The sequence below is a fragment of the Podarcis bocagei genome (assembly GCF_964188305.1).
Source record: "Podarcis bocagei genome assembly, chromosome: 8".
In the NCBI taxonomy this organism is placed as follows: domain Eukaryota; kingdom Metazoa; phylum Chordata; class Lepidosauria; order Squamata; family Lacertidae; genus Podarcis; species Podarcis bocagei.
Genome location: NC_138133.1, coordinates 53,411,361 through 53,435,971, shown reverse-complemented (window position 1 = coordinate 53,435,971; position 24,611 = coordinate 53,411,361). Strand labels below are relative to the sequence as shown.

The 24,611-nt window shown below is 44.8% G+C and overlaps 1 protein-coding gene across 1 annotated transcript in view; it reads left to right on the top strand.

The window, feature by feature from the left end:
* The window catches only part of TCEA1 (transcription elongation factor A1), a 33,269-nt gene extending 9,093 nt beyond the window's left edge, over positions 1 to 24,176 (top strand). The window contains 9 exon segments of the mRNA XM_081205087.1: positions 1,310 to 1,372; positions 9,597 to 9,702; positions 10,881 to 10,968; positions 15,314 to 15,459; positions 16,568 to 16,635; positions 18,961 to 19,101; positions 20,004 to 20,150; positions 22,818 to 22,889; positions 23,896 to 24,176. Coding sequence (XP_081061213.1) covers positions 1,310 to 1,372; positions 9,597 to 9,702; positions 10,881 to 10,968; positions 15,314 to 15,459; positions 16,568 to 16,635; positions 18,961 to 19,101; positions 20,004 to 20,150; positions 22,818 to 22,889; positions 23,896 to 23,904 — 840 coding nt within the window. The 3' untranslated portion in view covers positions 23,905 to 24,176.
* The last annotated feature ends 435 nt before the right edge of the window (positions 24,177 to 24,611 follow it).

Sequence of the window (24,611 nt, the reverse complement as noted above, 5' to 3'; positions counted from 1 at the left end):
CCGCCCGGCGGGTGGGGCACCCTGAAGCAGAGCGCCCCTCGCGCCAGGCATACATCCGCAGCGTGGGGAGCCCTGCAGCAGTTCCCCACAAGGCTCCCCAAGCTGCGGATAGCAGCCTGCCGCCCGGCGGGTAGGGCGCCCTGAAGCAGAGCGCCCCGCGCGCTAGGCAGACATCAGCCAGCCCCACAAGCTCGGGGGACAGCAGGGAGGCGCAGCGCCACTATCCCGCTGTTCCTCGACCTGGTTCGGTTTCCCTGACCTGCTTTTGGGGGGGAAATAAAGGGAAATTTTTTTTCCTTTATTTCCCCCCAAAAAAACTAGGCGCGTCCTATGGTCCGGTGCGTCCAATCGTGCGAAAAATACGGTACATACCTTTTACTTACTTTTAGTGGCCTTTCTCTTTAGAAGGTGAATATTGAATCTCCTTATAAGGTTTCTAAAGAGAAGTAAGCTAGTAGCAGAGAGGTTAGTATAGTACAGTAAAATGATAGTACAGTAAAATTAGCTTTGCTAATCATAACTGCTTTTAATCTGTGATAATACAGATAACTGTTGCCTTTGGATTGAGAGCCCAAATTAATTGACGTAAAAGTGGAACTTTCATTTGTTGAGCCCATCTGGTTTAGGTGCAAATTGTACAATATAATGAAAAATCCTGATCTTACTGTGCTGTGTTCTTAAAATCTCATTTCAGTACTCTTGAGGGATTGGCTTGCAGTTAATTTCAAAATATTAATTTAAAATTACTAACTATATTAAATATAGGTAGAATCTAATATTCATATGACTGCTTTAGTAAAATATATTTTCTCACCTCCTACTAATTTTAAGTAAATTTTTTAGCACTTAATAAAATTTGGAATAAACAACAACTATATCATTAAAACTGGTGAAAATTTAATGGAACAGTTGCTCACAAGCTAAATTGTATTTGCCTTGGGAATGCCAAGTTAAAGTTTTGCTTAAGTGGGTTTTGTAATTAACTACAACCTAGATGTACAACAATGACATCTGTGCAGGATTTGGTGGGAAGGTGTAGTTATTTAACACGCATCCCAACAACTGCTTGCCTCACAAAAAAGTGGGCCTCCAACTCAAGATTGACTAGTCAGATTAACGTTTGGAAAAACTATCAGTTGCTCCTAGATGCTTGTGAAATAAATATCTAGGCTGATCTATCAGTGTTTAGGTTTATCATGTTTTCATATTGTGGAAGTAGCGTTGAATAAAACTGCTGTGTTTCATAGTAAATATTATTTTAAGTATATGAGAATATGCATACTGAATCGTTTTACAATGTATTTTACAGGCTGGGGCTCTTGACTTACTCAAAGAACTTAAGAATATGCCCATGACTCTGGAGTTATTACAGGTATGTCTTTCCAATGCTGCAGTACCTCTTATATACATTTTCTACCATAAAGATATGGAAACAAATTTTCCTTTGAAGCCCTGCCCTTACTTTCCCTGCATCTGACATCATGTATGATGTCAGGTGGAGGCTGCATGGGCATGTCTCCCCCAAAACGGCCTCACAGAACAAATGGGGAGGCTTGGTCTGGGCCACATTTGGCCTGAAGGTCAGAGGTTTTCCACCCCTGTTCAGTAGTCACTTTAGATTGTTGTTCCCATGGAAGGGAATGTGTTCCTGTAGAAGGGAATGTACGTGTACGTTAGTGGAATTACTTTGCTGCTGCATATTTATTGCATATAAAAGGTACTTGAATCTCTATGACTGATTATCCCTGGGTATCAGAAATGTTACTCTTTAAGTGGTGAGTGCCTGAGGGCCCTGCTCTTGCCACTTACCATCTGGCTTGGGGCGGGGCCTGGGGCCTCACAAGGACTGCTCTGCTGCCCAGGAAGACTCCCCTGTGGTGAGTGCCTGAGGGCCCTGCTCTTGCCACTTACCATCTGGCTTGGGGCGGGGCCTGGGGCCTCACAAGGACTGCTCTGCTGCCCAGGAAGACTCCCCTGTGGTGAGTGCCTGAGGGCCCTGCTCTTGCCACTTACCATCTGGCCTGGGGCGGGGCCTGGGGCCTCACAAGGACTGCTCTGCTGCCCAGGAAGACTCCCCTGTGGTGAGTGCCTGAGGGCCCTGCTCTTGCCACTTACCATCTGGCTTGGGGCGGGGCCTGGGGCCTCACAAGGACTGCTCTGCTGCCCAGGAAGACTCCCCTGTGGTGAGTGCCTGAGGGCCCTGCTCTTGCCACTTACCATCTGGCTTGGGGCGGGGCCTGGGGCCTCACAAGGACTGCTCTGCTGCCCAGGAAGACTCTCCTGCGTGAGTGCCTGAGGGCCCCGCTCTTGCCACTTACCATCTGGCTTGGGGCGGGGCCTGGGGCCTCACAAGGACTGCTCTGCTGCCCAGGAAGTCTCTCCTGCGTGAGTGCCTGAGGGCCCTGCTCTTGCCACTTACCATCTGGCTTGGGGCGGGGCCTGGGGCCTCACAAGGACTGCTCTGCTGCCCAGGAAGACTCCCCTGTGGTGAGTGCCTGAGGGCCCTGCTCTTGCCACTTACCATCTGGCTTGGGGCGGGGCCTGGGGCCTCACAAGGACTGCTCTGCTGCCCAGGAAGACTCTCCTGCGTGAGTGCCTGAGGGCCCTGCTCCTTCTTGCCACTTACCACCTGGCCCAGGGAGGGCCTGACAGGCCTCACAAGGACTGCTCCTGCCACTTACTATCTGGCCCAGGGTGGGGCCTCACAAGGATGGTTGTTGCCATTGATGCTGCTACTGCCCAGGAGGACCCGGAGGAGTGCAGAGCTCTTTTTAACATGTTCTGTTTTGTTTTTGTTTTTTAATATTTCCCTTTCCCTTTCGATTCTATATATGGGGGTGGGATGGATGTTTGGGTGGGCTGGGGAATTTGTTAGATTTTGATGAATTTGTAATTTTTGCAGTTTTTGTTTGTATTGTTTTATTGTTTTCTGGGTTGTTTTTGTTTTTTGTTTTTATTGTTTTAAGGTTTTATTGTTCTAGGCTGCGAAAGAATACTATTAATTGCCATCAATGGAGGCCACTATGAGGCCTGGGATTGCTACCGTGGAGGGGCGAGGGAGGTATGGCGGTGGGGGCAGATGTTACAGGCGAAGGGGATCGAGATATGGATACGCTCGTACCCTTTCCAATCTGCGCCCCATCCCGAGGGACGAGGGTAGGGTGAGCAAGGATTACTCACCTCCGTCACTGGTGCTGTGCAATGCCAGGTCTATAGGCAATAAAACCGCCACCCTACGAGATTTCTTTATCTCGCAGGGGGTCGACCTGGCTTGTGTGACGGAGACCTGGGTGCGCGAAGGGGTAACTGTTACCTTACGAGAGATGGCGCCCCCGGGTTTCTCTGTCCTCCACCAGTCGCGGACTGTGGGCCGGGGGGGAGGGGTGGCATTATTAATCCGGGAAGATTGTCCTTTCAGGGCTCTACCATCGCCATCGATCCCCGGCATCGAATGTGTTGGCCTAGTGTGGGGCTCCGAGGAGAGCTTGGCTGTCTGGCTGGTGTACCGGCCACCTAGCGCACCAGCAGCCACCCTGTCAGGCCTATTGGAGGCGGTGGCCGGCTGGGCCTTGGAGTTCCCTAACCTATTGGTATTGGGGGACTTCAACATCCATGCTGATGCCACTCCCTCCTCACAGGCTCTGGACCTGGTGTCTTCCATGGCGACACTAGGGCTCTCCCAGTTTGTTTCGGGCCCCACACATCAAGCAGGCCACACGCTGGATTTGATCTTTGGCGTCGGTATAGATGTGATCATGTCTCCTTCGATTAAGGTGCCATGGTCTGATCACTACGCTCTGAAAGCCAGGATTGACTTTCCACCCCCACCCTGCTTAGGTGGCGAGCCAATTTGGGCTCGCCCGCAGAGGCTGATGGACCCTGAGAGATTCCGCCAAGCCTTGCGGGACCTTGCTCCCCCTGGCGACTCATTGACTGAGCTTGTTGAGGGCTGGAATGCCCAGCTCCTGGCAGCCATCGATGAGATCGCACCTAAGCGCCCTCTGCGACCCCGCAGAAACCGGGCTCCCTGGTTTACCGAGGAGCTCCGGAAAATGAAGCGGGACCTCAGACGGCTAGAGCGAGTATGGCGGGGTGCCCGTGACGGAGCCTCAAGAACATCTTATAGGGCTTTTATGAAAACCTACGAGATGGCGGTGAAGGCTGCTAAGAAGTCATACTTCTCGGCCTCCATTGCATCCGCTAGCTCTCGCCCAGCGCAATTATTTAGTATAATCAGGTCTTTAACGTCCCTTGAGGGACAGCCAAATTTAAATAACAAATTGACACACGGCTGTGAGGCATTTGCGAGCTTTTTTGCGGAGAAGGTCTTGTCGCTCCGCCATGACCTCCCTGCCAATTTGGATACAATAAAGGAACTGGAGGCCCCTCGACTGTCCTCGGGTCCAGTATTGGACCACTTCGACCAGATATCCCCAGCCGATGTGGACAGACTCCTCCGAGCTGGAAAGCCCACCACCTGTCCTCTCGACCCGTGCCCGTCTTGGCTGATTAGAGCGTGTCCAGACGAGGTGCGGGCCCTCCTGGGGGATATCATCAATTTGTCCCTTGGCACGGGGACATTCCCAGGGGAACTGAAGGAGGCAGTGGTGCGCCCGCTCTTAAAGAAAACATCATTAGATCCTTTAGATCTATCCAATTACCGCCCGGTTTCGAATCTTCCGTTCCTGGGTAAGGTGATTGAGAGAGCGGTTGCTGAACAGCTTGGTGGGTTTCTGGATGAAACATCGGCTCTGGATCCATTCCAGTCCGGCTTCCGCGCTGGTCATGGGACCGAGACGGCTCTGGTCGCCCTAACAGATGACCTTCGTAGACAGCTGGATCGAGGCGGGTCGGGGCTGCTGATTCTTCTAGATCTATCAGCAGCTTTCGACATGGTCGATCACGAACTTCTGGACCACCGCCTTGCCGACGTGGGGATCCAGGGCACAGTCCTTCAATGGCTGCGCTCGTTTCTCTCTGGTCGGGGACAGAGGGTGGCGCTTGGGGGGGAATTGTCATCGCGCCACTCCTTGGTGTGTGGAGTACCTCAGGGTGCGATACTCTCCCCGATGCTTTTCAACATCTTTATGCGCCCCCTCGCCCAGCTTGTTCGGAGTTTTGGGCTGGGTTGTCATCAGTATGCCGATGACACCCAACTCTATCTGTTGATGGATGGCCATCCTGACTCGGCCCCAGACACACTGACCAGATGTTTGGAAGCTGTGGCTGGATGGTTACGTGAGAGCCGGTTGAAGCTAAATCCTTCGAAGACAGAGGTCCTGTGGCTGGGACGGGGCGATATGGGATTGGGGGGGCAACTCCCATCTCTTGCGGGGGCGCAATTAGTGCCAGCACCGTCCGTTAAGAGTTTGGGTGTAATCTTCGACACCTCCCTTTCCATGGAGGCGCAGATTGCAGCTATAACAAAGGCGGCATTTTTCCATCTCCGCCAAGCTAAGCAGTTGGCTCCTTACCTCTCTCGCCCTGACCTAGCCACTGTGATCCACGCGACGGTCACCTCCAGACTGGATTATTGTAACTCGCTCTACGTGGGGCTGCCCTTGAGACTGACCCAGAAACTCCAGCGGGTGCAGAATGCTGCAGCGAGACTCCTTACGAGGTCTTCGCTGCGAGATCACATTCACCCGGTGCTATACCAGCTGCACTGGCTCCCGGTGGAGTACAGGATCAGGTTTAAGGTGCTGGTTTTAACCTTTAAAGCCCTATATGGCCTAGGACCCTCGTACCTACGGGACCGCCTCTCCTGGTATGCCCCACAGAGAAACCTACGGTCTTCAAATAAAAACATCTTGAAGGTCCCAGGCCTCAGAGAGGTCAGGCTGGCCTCAACTAGAGCCAGGGCTTTTTCGGCTGTGGCTCCGATCTGGTGGAACGCTCTGTCACAAGAGACCAGGGCCTTGCGGGACTTGACATCTTTCCGCAGGGCCTGCAAGACAGAGCTGTTCCACCAGGCCTTTGGCCAGGGCACAGCCTGACTCCCTCCCTCGGCAATCTTCGCAGAGCTCTGGCCCAATGGTTGCCAGTGGCTTGAATTAATTAATTTTTATAATGAATGATTTTAGAATGTTGTTTATGTTGTACTTTTGTACTGTTTTATTGTTGTTAGCCGCCCTGAGCCCGGCTTCGGCTGGGGAGGGCGGGATATAAATAAAATTTATTATTATTATTATTATTAAGTAGAAAGCTGAATATCAATATACATGCATTCCAAATTGCCCTGATAAAAATGTATGGCAAGCATATTATCACATCTTACGATAGAAATTCAGGATGTGAATTTTCTTTATTTAGCTGGCACCAGCCTGGGACAAACTTGCAAAAACCTTTCCTGCTGCATTGGAGGCAATTCTTCCTTGCCAGAGGCAAGCAGACAAGAGGCTTTTAAAAACATGTATAAGGAGACCTGTACTATACTACATATATGCAAGCTCACCATTACTAGACTTAATTTTTACTTTATTTGGTGCTGAACTTTGTTTATGCTTGAACCTCCTTTTAGAGTTGGAATAGGATTAAAATGGAACCAATTTAATAAGAGCTGCAGTCTGAAAATATGATTAAACAAAAATATTTTTTTTGTAACAAATGCACATTATGCCTAGTTTGTTCAATTTTTATTCTCCCTCCCTCTCTCTGAACTGTAGATGGCAGTAGTACTCTTTTAACACTGCTTGACTGGAGTACTGTATTAGTGAAGCTGATTAATAAAATGTGATTAAAAAACAAAACCACAAGATAAATCTTGGTAGTCCTTAGGTTTTTCTTTTTCTTTTTCCAATCCCATGGTTTTCAGATCAGTTAAGGCAAGCAGTTATAAGTGGAGAAAATATAATTTTTGAAAATTATAATGAAAGTTTATTTGTAACTTGTATCACTCAGTCATCTAGCCATTCTCACATTACACCTGGAAGTTATGTTACAGAAGTCATGTTGGATTAAAAAATATATATTCAGTTGTTATGTAAAGTATAGTAGTATAAAAAGTATTCATTGATAAGACTTAAAAGTGGATTGTTAAACTATTTATCCCATAGTTTGAGGTCCTTGAAAAGAAAGATATTGTTTGTAATTTTGCACTGAAGAGGGACTTTATCCATATTCGGTGTGTGTATTTTCTTTGAAGGAAAAAGATTTGCTTATGAGTTCATAACTCTTAGTGTGAAGACTTTGGCTCAAGTAGTTATAAAAATCTATAAATCATCTAGATCAGGGGTCGGCAACCCGCGGCTCCGGAGCCGCATGTGGCTCTTTTACACCTTTGCCGCGGCTCTGGCGCCTCTTCCCTCATGGTGCAGGGAGCGAGGAAGAAGAGGAGGAGGGCGGCGGCAGGAAGGCGCACCAGGGCGCAGCGGCGGTTCTCCCCTCAGGTGGACTGCCACTGCCACCGCCGGCCACACACAGGCACGTCCACACGCAGGCGCGCTCCCTTTCGCTGTCAGCAGCCTGCCCGCCCTCAGGGCCCGCGGGCCGCGCCATGTGACGTCGAGAGCCGCCCACCCAGGCCATGCTCTCCTCAGCCCCGCACGCGAGGCACCTGAGGCGAGGGAGAGAGAGCGCGTGCGCTCGAGGGAAATGGCGGGGTGGGGTTTTTTTGTGTGTGTGTGAGGGGTGGCGGTGGTGCTTTGGGATCCTTTTCCGTGCCTTGCTTCTGAGTGGCCGGCGAGTTGAGGGGAGAGCACCTGAGGTGAACCACAAAATGGGCCCGCCCTCCCTGTCAGGGAGGAAGGGGTGAATTACGTCAGAGACGAGGAGGGGGTCCAGAGGTAGCCAGCAGGTGCCGTGATGCAGCATCTCGGCCTCAGAGAGAGGCGGGGGAGCACGAGAGCAATTGCAGAGGGAGGGGGGGCTGTTAGGCACCAAAATCCTGCATGTGGGATTTCCCTGTTCTCTCGTGCCTATGCAATTCCTGCCCTTCTCCCTTCCCCCTCGAGATTTGCTGCAGAGACAAGCAAATGAAGAAGAAAGGGAAGAGTATTAGCTGACATGTCCCCTGATCCCATGGAAAGCCCCACAGATTCCTTTGCTTACCAGCTCTTTTTATTTTAAGTTGGCTTCAAACCTGTAATTGTGTAGGTGTATGTATGTATACATATACACACATAAATATTCATATCTCTTCCCTCTCACCTTCCTTTCACCCAGTTTCTCTGGCACTGGTTTATAAATGCTATGTAGAAATTATGAGAAAGTTGCACCAGCAGAAGGAATGGATATGTGCTGTTAGTAAAAAGAGAGGGAGTTGAACTGCAGGGAGGGACAGACACTTTTCTATGTATTAATTTGTATAATGCCCTCTATGCACATGGTGCTTTGCAAAAAATGGATATGAGAGGTACCATACCGCTCTTTGCTATCTGAAATAGACTCAGGGAAAAGAGAGAGAATGGGGGAAGGGGAAGAATGTGTGGTTATTTACATTTGGCTTGTTTTGCGGCTCCCAGGTTTTTTTCCTCTTCGGAAATGGGTCCAAGTGGCTCTTTTTGTCTTAAAGGTTGCAGACCCCTGATCTAGATCTATAAGCCTTTGCTGAGTTTAGAAATCACACTTAACAGTTTTAGCTTAGAAGGTATCTGACAGGATATGTTTGTGCTAGGTGTACTTAAAGCACTTGCCTAATGTATTGCTTTATAACAGATGCTGTTCTAGAACCATATTGTCAAGTTACTTATGATCAACCTGCCTCCATAATACTTAAAACTATATCCATATTCAACAGGGATGTATGTATAATTTAAAACCAGCACTTTCTGACAATTAGAAAACAATTTTAAAAACAATTTCAGCTACCATCAAGGCTTTCTCCTTGCAGTAAACCAGATTCTCTTAAAATAATTTCCCTCGAAGGCTAGCAGCAAGGAGTGCAAAACATGTAATTCTGCTGCTCTTAAAGGCATGCTTGTTAATTAACCAGGTAGTTGTTGAAGAGGATCTTAATTAAAGAGAGAGAGGGTGAAAGCCCTAGAGGCAAGAATATTAGCTAACTTCCCTTGGATCTCAACACTGCAAACAGTACTTTAATGCCAGTTCTTGTATATGTGGAGAATTCTTAAATAGAAAAAATAGAATGTTTGGCTTTGGCTTAAAAAATAAATAAATTACTTTGGAAATCATTTGCTGTTTTTGCCCCATATCTGATGACTTCATGCAGTTTTGTATTCTCTCAATTGTATTTGAAATCCTTGTAGTGGTTCTAAATATAATTATATAAATACAGTGGTGCCTCGCAAGACGATATTAATTCGTTCCGCGAGTTTTTTCGCCTTGCGTTTTTTTTCGTCTTGCGAAGCACGGTGTCGGAAAAGTTTTGGAAAAGCTTCAAGAATCACCAAAGTCTTCAAAAACCTCAAAAAAGGCTACCACACAGCGTGCTATGAGTTGCTCCTCGAAGTCAAGTCGCAACTGTATTAACGGTTTTAAGAAAAAGGAAACAAACTTGCAAGACGTTTCCGTCTTGCGAAGCAACTCAAAAACCCAAAAACCCTTTCGTTTTGCGAGTTTTCCGTCTTGCGAGGCATTCGTCTTTCGAGGCACCACTGTACCTGCTTTTAAATGTTGATACTTGTGCTTGGTTTCAGTCTACAAGAATTGGAATGTCAGTGAATGCAATACGCAAGCAAAGCACAGATGAAGAAGTTACATCCTTAGCAAAATCTCTCATTAAGTCGTGGAAGAAGTTATTAGGTATAACTATGTTTTTCCCCCTTCTACAACTTCCAGATTAATATACAGAATAATAGATTTCTGTCTGTTTCTGTCGTTCTTGCAAAACCAACTAACTCTGATACATGAACCCTCCCTTCATTTTGAACTTCCTTTTGTCTTTTTAGTGGAGGACAGATATTTCCACTGCAATGGGGCAAGCAATACAAACAACCTGGCAACAAATTGGTTGTTATGGGTGGGGGACATGGTTGTGGGTGGAATGTGGAGGCTGGATGTTATTGAGAATGCTCTACAGTATCAGTGAGGTTTTCATTGGACAATTTGGAAAGATTGCACAATAGGAAAATAACACTATTATATATCTATATCTATTTCTAGATATATTTCTAGATATATATTAATGTATAGTTGCACATCAGACTATTTTATAGAAACCAATAGTGGATAGTTTGTAAAAAGCAGTTATTCCAAAAATAAATACATAAATTGAGGAATGTGAAAACAATTAAGAGCAGGCAAATTTCTTATATTATTTGCAAGATATATATACAACACATTGGTTATATCAATCAAAATATAAGTTTCTCACTAAAATTGTAGAGCACAAATTAAGAGTATATAAAATACGACCATTCAGCATCTTAAAAATAGTCTAGATATAGAAGATATTTTCATGCTTCATTTACACTGTAAATCTATAATTGTTCATCTAGATTATATAAAATACATGAGTAAGATTACACTTTTCCTCTGAGTTGATGAAATAGGCTTGTATACTACAGCCTTGTCTCAGAGTCTTCATTCTCTTCATATTCTTCTTCTGTCTTGGGTTAGGTCACTATATTATATGAATGTCATTGATCCTCTCTGTGCCCTCCACCCCATTACTGCAGGAATAGCAGCACCCATAGATTAGCATTGACAAACCTTCACAGTGATTTGAGGTTTTGACATTTGTGGGCTATCCAATAAAGTGCATACTTGCTCTTACAAGAAAGTACTTTACTGATATAGAAACTTTATTAAACTACCCACTATTTCTTTATTTTGGAACCTCACTTTCTGTGCTTTAGGTGACTTAGCTTGTAGGGTAGTTGAATGAATTACTGAGATAATATATATTAAGTACTTACACTTTGCTCTATAAATGATACATATTGTCTGTGTATATATATATTTATAAATATATATTTCAGATGGACCAGCAAATGATAAGGATTCTGAAGAAAAGAAAAAAGAAGCAGCTTCTTCATCACAAAACAGTCCTGAAGCAAGAGAAGAAAGGTATGTCTTCCATCTTTGGTGTTGGTGGTAGAAAAGAAGCAGTTGGTCAGGGTCAGCATCTTCTGTGCTTATTCAAGGAAATGGACTGCCTTGCCTCCTAGTGAGCAGAGTGGTTGGGTTAAGTTAGAGCTCCTAAAAACCCAACCTTCATACATTTTTGGTTTCTCAAGTTCTTGCACCCCCTTTCCACCTTCCCATCTTTGACCGGCATGTATTAGAAAGGGAGCTCTGGAAACCATATGGTCACAGGGAGCACATTGCTAGGCTGGTGGTTTCCAGAGGAACTTTTACTGCAAGAAGTAGTGTCACCAATGAGCCACAGCTCTGCCACAGCTGCTGAGAATGCTGCAGCTACAGGAAATGGCACCATGGTGCCACAGCAGGTATTCATGTTTTGTCCTAACTCCCTCCACTTTCATATCAGGCAGGTAGGGGACAAAGCATGACCACTCAGTCAGACACTCAAATGCCTGGAAGATGAGCCTATCAGCACTATTCCTCACAACCAAGCAGTGCCAAGTGAGATGAAATGGGAAGGCCTGGAAGAGCCCACCCTGCACAGCATGTTTTTGGCACCAGACAGACAGGCAATGTGAAATAGAGTGGGTGAGTACCTCACCACTCCTTTCCTGATCTCACTGGGAAGGGATCTTCTCCCCAGATTTATGAACTGAGTGAAGGTCTCCTAGGCAATCAAATGGGCTTATCCATCTGTCTCAGACAGAGCTTCTTATGCCTAATCTAATGTCAAATTCCCTTACAAAAGACAGGGGAAATAGACCCAGCTCCAGGGCAGGTTTAGACACATGCATTAGAGAGGCCATGTCACAATTCAGAAGTTCATCCTTGGAACTTTCCGCTTTCACAGTGCACTCTTGGTGAGGGTGTCTGCATTAGCAACATTCCAGGGTAATTTTCTCATTAAAAATGTCTGTAAGACAACAACTATAATACATTTAGAAAGCATTATAAGATATGTATTTGCAGACAGTCTTTGATAGGCGGGGTTGTGCAAAAAGTCATAGTACAGTAAGGTGCTGGTCTGCAAGAAAGATCATCCTGAAATATTATCACACTGTTACATCCCAGGATTGAGGAATGCCCTCCAGGAATCAGAAGAGAAAACAGAAATTTTCTTACCGGGACTTGCTCTTTTCTGGGACTCCCAAAGGGCATTCTACCCTTCTCTTTCTTTCAGGACCAGTACATGGAACTTTTCAGGGGTTCTGCCTCACTACACATATGAGAGTGGTGGAGAGTGCCTCTTGGGACGTTTCCAATGCCCCCCTTTTGTTCTTTATCTTTTTTATTGTAGTTTTATTGTCACTCAAGAGTATAATTTATATTCTAGTAAGGAGTGGAAGGGTAGTGTTTTCTCTGGTCTGAGGGAGTAGAGCAAGCCTTCCTGTGGAAAAGCAATTGAAGATGTTGACTCTGCCTGTTTGCTCCAGAAAGGGAGCCATCCTGAGGGTTAACAATGCTTTCTGGGAGTCTCAAATAACAGAAATTCATTGTGAGAGGGGGATTTGTTTTTCCATGTATTTTGCAGATGCATTTAATACTAGGGAAAACAAAAATCCTGTGCCATATAGCAAAGGTTATGAACTGACTATAGGCCATTCTTCACCAAACTGATGTCCTCCAGATTGCATCAGCCCTAGCTAGTGTGGCCATGCTGGTTGGCACTGATGGGTGATGTAGCCCATAAAATTTAGAGAGCACCAGGTAGGTAAGGGCTGCCACAGACCCTACCCTGTTTATACCTTAGTTTACTTCTTGCATTAGAATTACACAATACAGTGGTGCCCCGCAAGACGAATGCCTTGCAAGACGGAAAACCCGCTAGACGAAAGGTTTTCCGTTTTTGAGCTGCTTCGCAAGACGATTTTCCCTATGGGCTTGCTTTGCAAGACGAAAACGTCTTGCGAGTGTTCCGATTTTTTTCGCTCCCCCCCCTTTTTCTAAGCCGCTAATCCGCTAAGCCTTTAATAGCCGCTAAGCCTTTAATAGCCACTAAACCGCTAATAGCGCTAAGCCGCTAATAGGGTTGCTTCGCAAGACGAAAAAACCGCTAGACAAAGAGACTCGCGGAACGGATTAATTTCGTCTTGCGAGGCACCACTGTATAATATCTTGATATTTGACACAGCAACTATGAGAACTGTGGGAGTTTGTATTGGAACACAGCTAATAATGTAGATTTTGTCTTGTGCTATAATTTAAAACAGCATAAATTCCAAAATGAATACATCTAGTCACTTTTCTGCTACTTGTGTGAGTGCAGTGGAGTCTAGCAATGTTATTTGCAGTTATGTCAGCTATAATTTGTGTGTCTGTTTGGTGTCATTTTCTTTTCAGTAGGTCAAACTAGAACACCTCAGATGTTAGGTAGTGCTGTCTTTCATTTTTATTTGTGACTTAACACAGGTGACATGGTAAATAACCAGTTGCTGCTGAAGCACTCCTGCTGCACTCCTCTTCTAGCATGAGCAAGATCAACAAACCATAAGCCTTGGCCTATCCATCTGAACCAATACTAGTGATTGGGACGCCCAAATTGATATTTGCCTTCAAGTTGTGCTTTGGAGAGAAACAAGCCATGAGCAATGATTTAAACTGATGCTAAGCCAAGGCTTGTGTTAGTTGCTTGTGCCAGGGAGGAGAGGAGCGAACGTGAGTATACTAGCATACTGCTCATTCATGATAAGTCAAAACACAGCCATTACTTAACTTTTAACAAGGTTGATTGAGGCCTTAAAAAATAAGATTTTCTGTGGAACTGTGTCAAATGCCGCCTCTTATTTCTATTCAGATTAGAGTATAAAAATATGTAAGCCATTTCTAATATTTTGGCTTGCATATAATTAGTGCTAAAGGGTGATTGGTAATGAAACTGCCTTAATAATTGCTTTATGTAATACTGCATTTTTATTTTTATTTTATTTTATTGGTATCTGTACTTACCGTATTTTTCGCCCTATAAGACGCACTTTTTCCCCTCCAAAAATGAAGGGGAAATCTGGGTGCGTCCTATGGGGCGAATGCAGGCTTTCGCTGAAGCCTGGAGAGCGAGAGGGGTCCGTGCGCACCGACCCCTCTCGCTCTCCAGGCTTCAGGAAGCTATCCCAAGTCTTGCAAGCCCGGCGGGATGTCCCGCGGGCTCGCAAGGCTTGCGGGCAGCAGCCTGCACCCAAAAGCTGGGGACAGCGGGGAGGCGCAGAGCCGCCACCCCGCTATTCCCCGACCTGATCTGGAGGCTGGGGGTGGGAGAAGCAAGCCTGCTTCTCCCCCCTGCCAGCCCCACAACCTCCAGATCAGGTCGGGGAATAGCGGGATGGCAGCGCTCCGCCATCCCGCTATTCCCCGACCTGATCTGGAGGCTGGGGGTGGGAGAAGCAAGCCTGCTTCTCCCCCCCGCCAGCCCCACAACCTCCAGATCAGGTCGGGGAATAGCGGGATGGCGGCGCTCCGCCATCCCGCTATTCCCCAACCTGATCTGGAGGCTGGGGGTGGGAGAAGCAAGCCTGCTTCTCCCCCCCCCCCCGCCAGCCCCACAACCTCCAGATCAGGTCGGGGAATAGCGGGATGGCGGCGCTCCGCCATCCCGCTATTCCCCAACCTGATCTGGAGGCTGGGGGTGGGAGAAGCAAGCCTGCTTCTCCCCCCCGCCAGCCCCACAAGCTCGGGGGATAGGGGGATGGCGGAGCGCCGCCATCCCGCTATTCCCTGACCTGATCTGGAGGCTGGCGGGGGGAGAAGCAAGCCTGCTTCTCCCTTCGCCAGCCCCACAAGCTCGGGGGATAGCGGGCCAAGCTGTCCCTGAAGGCAGAAGAGGGAGACGGAGCACTCCATCTCCCTCTTCTAGCTTGGGATGGTTGCGCAAAGCCTCTGCTGGGCAGCGCAGTGCGCTGCCCCACAGAGGCTTGGGAGGCTGTCCCTGAAGGCAGAAGAGGGAGACGAAGTGCTCCGTCTCCCTCTTCTAGCTTGGGGATGGCTGCGCAATCCTGGGGGGAAATCAAATTTTTTCCTTTGATTTCCCCCCTCAAAAAATAGGTGCGTCCTATGGGCCGGTGCGTCCTATAGGGCGAAAAATACGGTAGCTATGCCCCAACCTCTGTTTCATATTTTAGATGCAACTCTGTACAGTGATGGTTTTTATTATTTACTTTGTTATTACTATTTACATTTTAATATTTAATATTTTCCCCCTTTCCTCTTTTTTCTCTTTATATTTTTGGCATATAATGAAAACAGCTTTAATCAATAATAATACTTAAATAAAGAGAGAAAGAGAAACTGACCAATGACCAGTTACATTGCAGAAATATTTTTCTTTGTTTAGCAGTTGCAGCAGCAACTCAAGCAGTAAGAAAGAAGAAGCTAATGCTTCCTCAGAATCATTTATTACCTCCTTTCCTCGAGCTCCAAGCACATCAGATTCTGTACGGATGAAATGCCGAGAAATGTTAGCGGCGGCTCTCAAAACAGGAGGTAAGGATTGTACTACCACCTTTGCAGGTCATCCTGCTTGACATTTCCTCTCTAGTGTTACTTGCAATTGTAGTTGTAAGGCTATTTTGCAGTGTGAGTGGTGAGGTAGTTTTTTGATAGATGAATATAACTAACCCCTAGTATATATGTCCATTGGAAGCAAGTAATGCTCTTTGTGACAAGCCTTCATATGATATTGTATTCTTCTCAGAGAGCCTTCTTTGATTGCTGTGGTTTCACCCTGTGTTAGGAATGCTTAATTCTGAAGTTTTATGAGTTGGGTCTAGAGATCCACCCACAGAAAGGAGATGGGGAAAGAGTAATTTTCTTGCCTCTCCCTGCCAGACTCCAGAACCTCCTGAAACCGCTTGGGAATTTTTATTAATAGGTTGGGCTATGATGGAGGAGACTGAGAGGAAAAGGCAGAAATCACAGAAGAGCAGGCAGAGGCATCTTCTCAGAGCTGGAGGCTTTTGGGGGATAGGCTGTTGGGGTTGGCAGGGCAAGGAGGGGTGGGAAAGTCCCCCTTCACTCATCCTCTTCTGCAGACTGATCTCATAGTTGATCCAAAGCTTCTCTTCACAAGCTGAAGTTGCATTCAGCTACAGAAGGACTGTTTCTAATTGAAGTGTTGCACAAGAAAATATATTATCAGCAGGATCCTATCAAGGAAGGCTGCTCAAACACTTGACAACAAAGGAGTGAAGTTTTCTAGTTGGGAAGATTAAAGAGAATCTGAATAAATTTTGTTTTCACTCAAGGATATTGGACAGATGAGCATGTATGATCTGCTTTTTGGAGGAAGAGCATCTGAGGACCTAGAGAGGTGTAGAGGTTGCTAAATTTAAAATTAAGAAGTCACCAGGTCCAATTAACAACCTGAGAGTTGTTCATTAACTCAAATAAGAGTTCACAAAATGGCTGATGTGAATGCAGCATCACAAAGCATCTCTTATTGCACTTACTGTGTTAGACAGTAGGCACAAAGATGGGACAAAAGAATCACATTAAGTGTTCTAGAAGAAATTTTGATAAAGGTGCTAGAGAAATGTGTTGAATAAATGTTTTAATACATATTAATAGTCATACAACTCACTTTCTCTTTCAGATGATTATATTGCTATTGGTGCTGATGAGGAAGAGCTGGGTTCTCAGATTGAAGAAGATATCCTTATCTGTCCAATCAGTTTTTTACCATCTATTTTGGTTCACTAGGCTGATGCTAACTCTTGGCTTCCTTTTAAAATATTTTGACTTTTGTGCTCCACAGGTGCCTCTGATTGTTTGTGATTGTCTTTATTGTTAATTGATAATTAATAATTCTTTTTATGAGCCACCTTGAATGCAGAAGGCAATATAGTTAACTATGTTAGCCAACTCCTATGTCAGTTTTTATACTATTGAGTAAAACCCTGCTGGAACAATGACCTCTCCTTTTTAATTTTACAAAGCATTATATAAAGCCTAAAGATAACACAGCATAAAAAAATGAACATATTAAAATGAAATTTTATATATTATACTTAATACAGTGGAGCTCGCAAGACGAAAATAATCCGTTCCGCGAGTCTCTTCGCCTAGCGTTTTTTTCGTCTTGCGAAGCAACCCTATTAGCGGATTAGCGCTATTAGCGGTTTAGCGGTTATTAAAGGCTTAGCGGCTTAGCGGCTAAAAGGCTATTAGCGGCTTAGCGGCTTAGAAAAAGGGGGGGAAGCGAAAAAAATCGCAAGACTCGCAAGATGTTTTCGTCTTGCGAAGCAAGCCCATAGGGAAATTCGTCTTGCGAAGCGCATCGAAAAACGGAAAACCCTTTCGTCTAGCGGGTTTTTCGTCTTGCGAGGCATTCGTCTTGCGGGGCACCACTGTAAATGCCAAATGGCATGTGTTCTCTAGGCACTGGCAAAAGGAAAAATAGATACATTAAAAACACTATAAGATGCACAAAAACAAATATACAAACATTAAGCAATTATAAAATGCTGCTAAAGCCGATTATCAAGCAGCAAACAAGAGAATAGCAACACATAAAAAACTAAAGGAATGCAGAATTAAGAAATTTAAAATAATTGCTGTTAAAAACCTTAAAAGGTATGAGAGATCAGAAAGGATTTTGCCTGCTACTAAATAACATTACAGTGGTGCCTCGCAAGACGAAATTAATTCGTTCCGCGAGTTTTTTCTTCTTGCGAGTTTTTCGTCTTGCGAAGCACGGTTTCCCATAGGAATGCATTGAAAATCAATTAATGCGTTCCTAGGGAAACCGCCTTCAGACCAGGTCCGGGGACAGTCTGTCCCCCGACCTCTTCTGAAGGCTGGGGGGGGGGGGAACAAGGGCTTTTCTTCCCACTGCCAGCCTTCAGAAGGCTGTTCTGAAGGCTGGCAGTGGGAAGAAAAGCCCTTCTTCCCACCTCCCGCCCCGCAAGCTCCGGGGACAGGAGGGCTTTGCTGCCGACCGCCAGCATTTTAAAAGCCCCTGCTGTCCCGGGGCGATTTTAAAATGCTGGCGGGAGCGAAGCCTCCGCTGTCCCGGGGAGATTTTAAAATGCTGGGGGTCGGCAGCGAACGCTTCGCTCCCGCCCGCCAGCATTTTAAGATCGCCCGGAACAGCAGAGAAGTCTCTGCTGTCCCGGGGAGATTTTAAAATGCTGGGGGTCGGGAGCGAAGCGTTTGCTGCCGACCCCCAGCATTTTAAAATCTCCCCGGGACAGCAGACAGAGAAGTCTCTGCTGTCCCGGGGAGATTTTAAAATGCTGGGGGTCGGGAGCGAAGCGTTCGCTCCCGACCGCCAGCATTTTAAGATCGCCCGGGGCAGCGGAGAAGTCTCCGCTGTCCCGGGAAGGCAGGCGGGGGGGGGGAGCAAAGACTTTTGCCCCCCGCCGGCCTTCAGAAGAGGTCCAGGACCTCTTCTGAAGGCCGGCTGTGGGCGAAAGTCTTTGCTCCCAACCGCCAGCAATTTAAAACAGGTCCCCGGAGATTTCCCTATGGGCTTTCGTCTTGCGAAGCAAGTCCATAGGGAAATTCGTCTTGCAAAGCGCCTCCAAAACAGAAAACCCTTTCGTCTTGCGGGTTTTCCGTCTTGCAAGGCATTCGTCTTGCGGGGTACCACTGTAATTAGGTGCCAGGCAGGGCATTCCATAGTTGTGACTTCGTAAAGGGTGCAGTTTGCCAAGCACTCGCCTTCTGCAAATTTCATTCATTTCAGTGAAGCAGCTGTACAGAAACATCCTTCGAACCTTTGCCTAGTATCTGCAGATTTGTGGTAAATTTTGCTGTGCTAAGATTACATTCCTGGACTAAGATTATATTCGCCATGTGGTCTAACATTCATCTTCAGTCTCAGCAGGCCAGTATTGTATTTTTAGGAAGCTCTTGTCAGTTCAAAGAAAAGAACAGATGTAGATGTAGGGCTAGCTTTGGTTAAATGTTCATAAAAGAATTGAGTGCAGTGTTGTGCTATTCCTAAGTGTTGTCCTTAACTCATAAGCACCCATATTTCAAGAACTAAAAAATACAGACATGAAATACAAAAATAGGGTACGCAGCAGGATAGCAAATCTTAAGGACACTAAGAATCCTAATCTAAGGAAAAATGTTTTATGTGGGAATATACCTCCTGACAGGTTTGCTAAAATGACAGCAGAGGTAAGTAGCTCATTCTTTGATTTTCATGGTTAAGATTTGAGTGTAATTCCATTCAACTAAGAGCTGGATATTTTGGAAACAATATACTTTGATGTATTAAAAATGTTAGCAGCAAACAGTGCTGTTTGAATACAAAACCTTAGCTATACTGTCTGCATGTTGGGATTGAGTAGGCAAAGGAACGTTGTCTTTTATGTGTGGCTTATCTTCCGGAAAGCTTTAATGTAAAAGTATGTTTTTAGTTCTCTCCAAATGGGTTAAATCCTCCCTGAAGTAGTAAGATCCACTAGCAACTACCTGTGTGCAGTCTGGATTAAATTTATTGTTGTTAGACGCCCTGAGCCCGGCTTCGGCTGGGGAGGGCGGGATATAAATAATAATGATGATGATGATGATGATGATGATGATGATGATGATGATGATGATTATTATTATTATTATTATTATTATTATTATTATTATCTGTCCCCCCTAATCCACCCTCTAACAGCAGCTAAGCACTTGCTCAGATGTACCATGTCTCTTTATGGATTTTTTAAAGATGAAGAATGAGGTTGAATGCCATCTGCATAACAATGGCACCATTCCAAAATTATACACTATCGGTTCGGTCCTAGCAACTGCATATTGGTGCTCCCAAAACATGGGAGGCAAAATGGAATCTTGTGATCTTGTGCAACATATAGGATAATTCTTATGGAGCTGAGCACTCCAGATGGGGCACAGGGAGCCAAAAATTGCCTCCCTCCTTTCTTATGGCAGATTCCTTCCATCAGCAGACAGACATTGTTGGATACCACACACTACACAATAACTAACCTTTAATTTGTATTTGAAAGTTGTAAGTACAAAATAAAAAATTAAAGCCTATTTCATCATCTCTCTGTGTATCCTTACCACAGGAGATGGCAAGTGATGAACTGAAAGAGATGAGAAAAAATCTTACCAAAGAAGCCATAAGAGAGCATCAAATGGCTAAAACAGGAGGAACTCCGACCGATCTCTTTACATGTGGCAAATGTAAAAAGAAGAATTGTACTTACACCCAGGTATGGCAAGTGATATTCTCCAACATTTAGCCTTCATAGCCTCACCACATTCACCATCAACAGGACTTGCTTATGAAAGATTCCCTATCTGAGCAGTGAAAGCAGTGCCGATTGTGGTTAGACAGTGGAGGCTGTGTATGTACTTGGGTAAATAACAACATGAGTGTATGATGGTCAAGGTTTGAATGGACTTGAGAGCATCCAATTGTTTTGGAGTAACAGCAGTAAATCTAGATATTTTGGTTGTAGCCATAAATGTATAAGTGTTTACAGGTGGTACTTTTGTTATCCTTACAAATTATTAATTTTTTTAGATCCTTTTGAAATAGTTAAATAGTAGAAGCAGCTAAGGCTCCTCATAATCTGCTGTCAGGATTTTTTTTTTTGTAGAAATGTGTGACTCAGAGTGTCTGTTGTCTGGTGCTTCAGTTTTACTGGAACTGGTTTACTTAATTTTTTAAGTATAAATGGTCGAGATATTATGGATATGTGGAGCGGCCTGGGCCTTGGAGTATGAAGTGCTGTTCACATTAAGATGGAATATGAATAGTAGAATCCTTGGGGGCTAGTTTGTGGGTGGGTAGCTGAATACATCAAGTAGCTGAGGGAAGTAGAAATCAGTCAAGGTAAGCAAGAGGGTATTATTTTAGGTAGAGACGCTCACTGTGCCTTAGTTGCTTGCTATGCATTAGGCCTTTTCATCTTCCCCTTACCCATCCACCTCCTTTGCTCTCAAAAGCTGCTTGAAAATTGTTGGTCCCTCTAATACAAGGATAGGACATATTGTTCAGATGTTGTTAGACTGCACTTCCTTTCAGTTCTCACCATTGGCCAGACTTCCATAATTTTTGGCATCAATTTTTTGTTGAGTACATCTCCGGGGGTGAGGTCAAACCACAGCATTAACAGCACCAAAAAGACCTCTCCGGGGCACAAGCTTGGGCAGTGTATATGGAGGTCCTGGGCTGTCCAGACAAGAAGACACCTCTTGCGGCTTCACTGATTTGTGAGGCAGAGCAATACATTTGGCACCAGCTGGGCTGCAGGAGTTACCGGAAGGAGGCATACTAGGTGCCATCCAACCATCTTAGAGACTCCACTCTTGATTTGTGTAGGGTTTACGCCTGGGGTGGGTGGAGAAGGATGCTGCTAATAATGAAGAAGAGGGGTATAAGGGGAGAAGGCTCCTCTCCTTTCCCACTTTGCTCCTTTAAAGCAAGCAGGCTCTGCTTTTCTCCGTCCTCCCCGCTCATCCCCGGCTTAGCGAGCTGAAAAACTTTGCTGCTATGTAGCGAGCTGAGTGGGGGGGGGGAGAGAGGGACAGAGAGCCTGCTTGCTTTAAAGGAACCAACCGGACAGGAGCCGCTTACTCCTTTAAAGAAGGAGCTTTGCTCCTTTAAAGAAGCAGGCTCTCTGTCCCTCTCTCCTCCCCACTCAGCGGCTCTTCTCCCGCTTTGCTGTTTCAAAGCGAGCCACGGAGGAGGGAAGGAAGGGGAACCATGGGTCCTCTGCTCACGACTGCAGCAGATCCCTCCCGCCACCCGTAGGCATTCCCTCCATAACACGCACAGACATTTCCCCTTACTTTCTAGGAGGAAAAAAATGAGTGTTATGGTGCAAAAAATACGGTATATATTATAAACTGCATGATGGTAAGAGAGCTTCTAAATAGTTTACAAAAATATACAACAGAACATTAAAATGATTGATAAAACACAGTTAAAAGAGTATTCAAGAGTATTCAAGAGTATTCAAGAGTATTAAAAGAGTATTCAAGAGTATTAAAAGAGTATTTAAGAGTATTCAAACGATGATGAAAGTCAGCACTGGTTAAAAGGAAGTAAATCGCATGCAGCTTCTATGTGTTCAGATGGGCTGGCCCTAACAAAAATGTTCTGCGCAGTTGCCGGAAAGAGTATAGTGAGAACACCTGCCTGGTGTCAGTTGGCAGGGAGCTCCAAAGTGTGAAAGCTGGAAGGCCTGGAAGAAAAACAGAAAGGGGGGGGCAGGCTTTTCCCCAAAGCCGTTTTTCTCAGGAAAAATTGGGAAAAAAAGTGTGTGGAATATTCAAACTATATCAAACTATTCTTTTCAGCTTTGGAAAAAACCGGAAAAAATGGTGTGTGTCCCCCCCCCCCAATTTTTCCGGGGTTTTTTTTCAGGCCTTCCCATTTCTACCTAAGGCTGGGGTATACTATAGCATACCGTTTTTGCTTCTTGTTCTTTCAGTGGCCCTTTAGCTCGTTACTCCTTCTCCACCTACATTGGGGCAAATAAGATGTGTCACTCAAAAGGAGCTTCTGCAAGAAAACAGTGCCATCTGCTTCCAGCTATCAAAAGATGAATAGAGGGTGGGAAATTATATATTAGGGCACTGAGTAGAAGAAGAGAATGACAAATGGAGTGGGTGAGAAAAGAGATGGGCAAAGAAGTTGAAGAGGGAGATTGTCCCTCTATTCCACCCTCTTAGTCTTTACTCACAGGTAAATATTGGGTTAAAAATGAGAATTGGACTGCGGTCTTAACGCACATACAGAAAGTAAGCAAGCCGTATTGAACACAGTGAGTCTGGTTTCCAAATAAATATGCAGAAGCAGTAATGCATAAACAAATTGTGTAGCATAATATTAGTCAGTTTATGCTTGGAGTTCTTTTCTCCCCTTTTAGGTTCAAACTCGAAGTGCTGATGAACCTATGACAACATTTGTTGTGTGTAATGAATGTGGAAACAGATGGAAGGTAAAAAAAAAGTCTTGTTTTGTTTATGTAACAATTTCTGTTATATTACCTGATTTTTTAAAGAACTGTATTTTTCTCATTCTGGGTATGTGTCTTTATTTATGAGCTAACAGTGTTGCAGTCTAGATGTAAAAAGAGAGAGGCTTCAGATGCCAATCCATTGCCCAGTCATATGGTCTCAGTGGCCTCACTGGCCTCTGTTGGAAAAGGGATGCTGAAATCTGTAATAAAATGGCCACCAGGTGGGGTAGGACTGTAGAAGGGGGCCTATATTAACCCAGAAATCATCCCATGCCCTGGGCAACATTGAATTGCTTATATAACAACAACAACAACAACAACAACAAAATTATTATTTATACCCCGCCCATCTGGCTGGGTTTCCCCAGCCAATCTGGGCAGTTTCCAAACGAATATCAAAAACAATACAGCATCAAACATTTAAAACTTCCCTAAACAGGGCCGCCTACCTCTGCTTGAGAGGTAAAGAGGCACCCTGGTAGAGAGAACAGCAGAAAGCTAGAAATAAGAGTCTGATCTTATACATGTTTACTGAGAAGTCCCATTGGTTTCAATAGGACTTACTCTCAAGTAAGTTTGAAGCTGCATCTCAAGTTTGTTCACTCAGAAGTAAATTGCACTGCTTTGGTGGGATTTCATATGGATTGGGAAGGAATGTACACACCCCATGTTTTATGCTTTCACCCCACCCCCCTGTATTTTTACTAGCTTAACTTTTCAAGTTAGATGGGTGGAAGTGACACACGCACCATTGGAACATCAGCACAATCTGTAGGGTTTTTTCCACATATAACACCCTAGCAATTAGGGTTTTCATGTACTTTCTGCTGATCAGTGTTGACACTTTGGGGGTGGAAATGGGTGAATGAAAGTTATGCTACCATGCTTGTTAAGAATGTGAACAAAATGTAGGATCTTCATTTGCTTTCTCTCACTGGTGATATTATATGCATATAACTCATAAATATTTCTTTTATTTTGACAGTTCTGCTAGAAGAAGAAATTCTTGAAATCTGGACCAGTATGAAAGAGGATTTTATAATTAGCTTTAAGAACTAGGTCAAGCATCTAGATTCCTGCAAAAGTTTTTCGCTTTCCTTTTCCTTTCATGCAGACATCTCTGAAGTTAAATTTTGGATTTTGACACAGCCATCCTGTAGTTAATAGTCTGTAGAGCCAGGAAGCTCAATTGTATGGTGTAAATTCGATACCCTCCCCCCCCCCCACATTTTTATAAGCAAGTCTACATTAAACTTTTATCAATGACATTTGGGTAACTGCTTTTTTCTTAACTTCGTGAACAAAGAGTTGTATATCTCTGCATTTGGCATATCCAGCTGATTTTTTTTTATTGTAGAATAAAATTCATATTTAATAGTACATTCCTTTTTAACCATTTTGGTGTGTTAGATCAAATAGTTTTGCTTTATACTCTCATAATAAACTATAATTTGTGTGGGTGACTAGACTGCATAAACAATTTTTTCAGTGGCCCTCAATTCTTCATTTAAAAATCTGAATATTTGTAACACACACATACCTCCTATTAGATAATCAAACTTTTTATGTTTTTGGAACTTGCATTGCTCTATCCAGTTTAATGTGCAGTCTTGAAGCATGTGCTTTATTATATTGTATTTAGTTCCAGAGAAATTCCTTAATGGTTGATTTGAACTTACTGTTTAGTTTCATTTTTATATT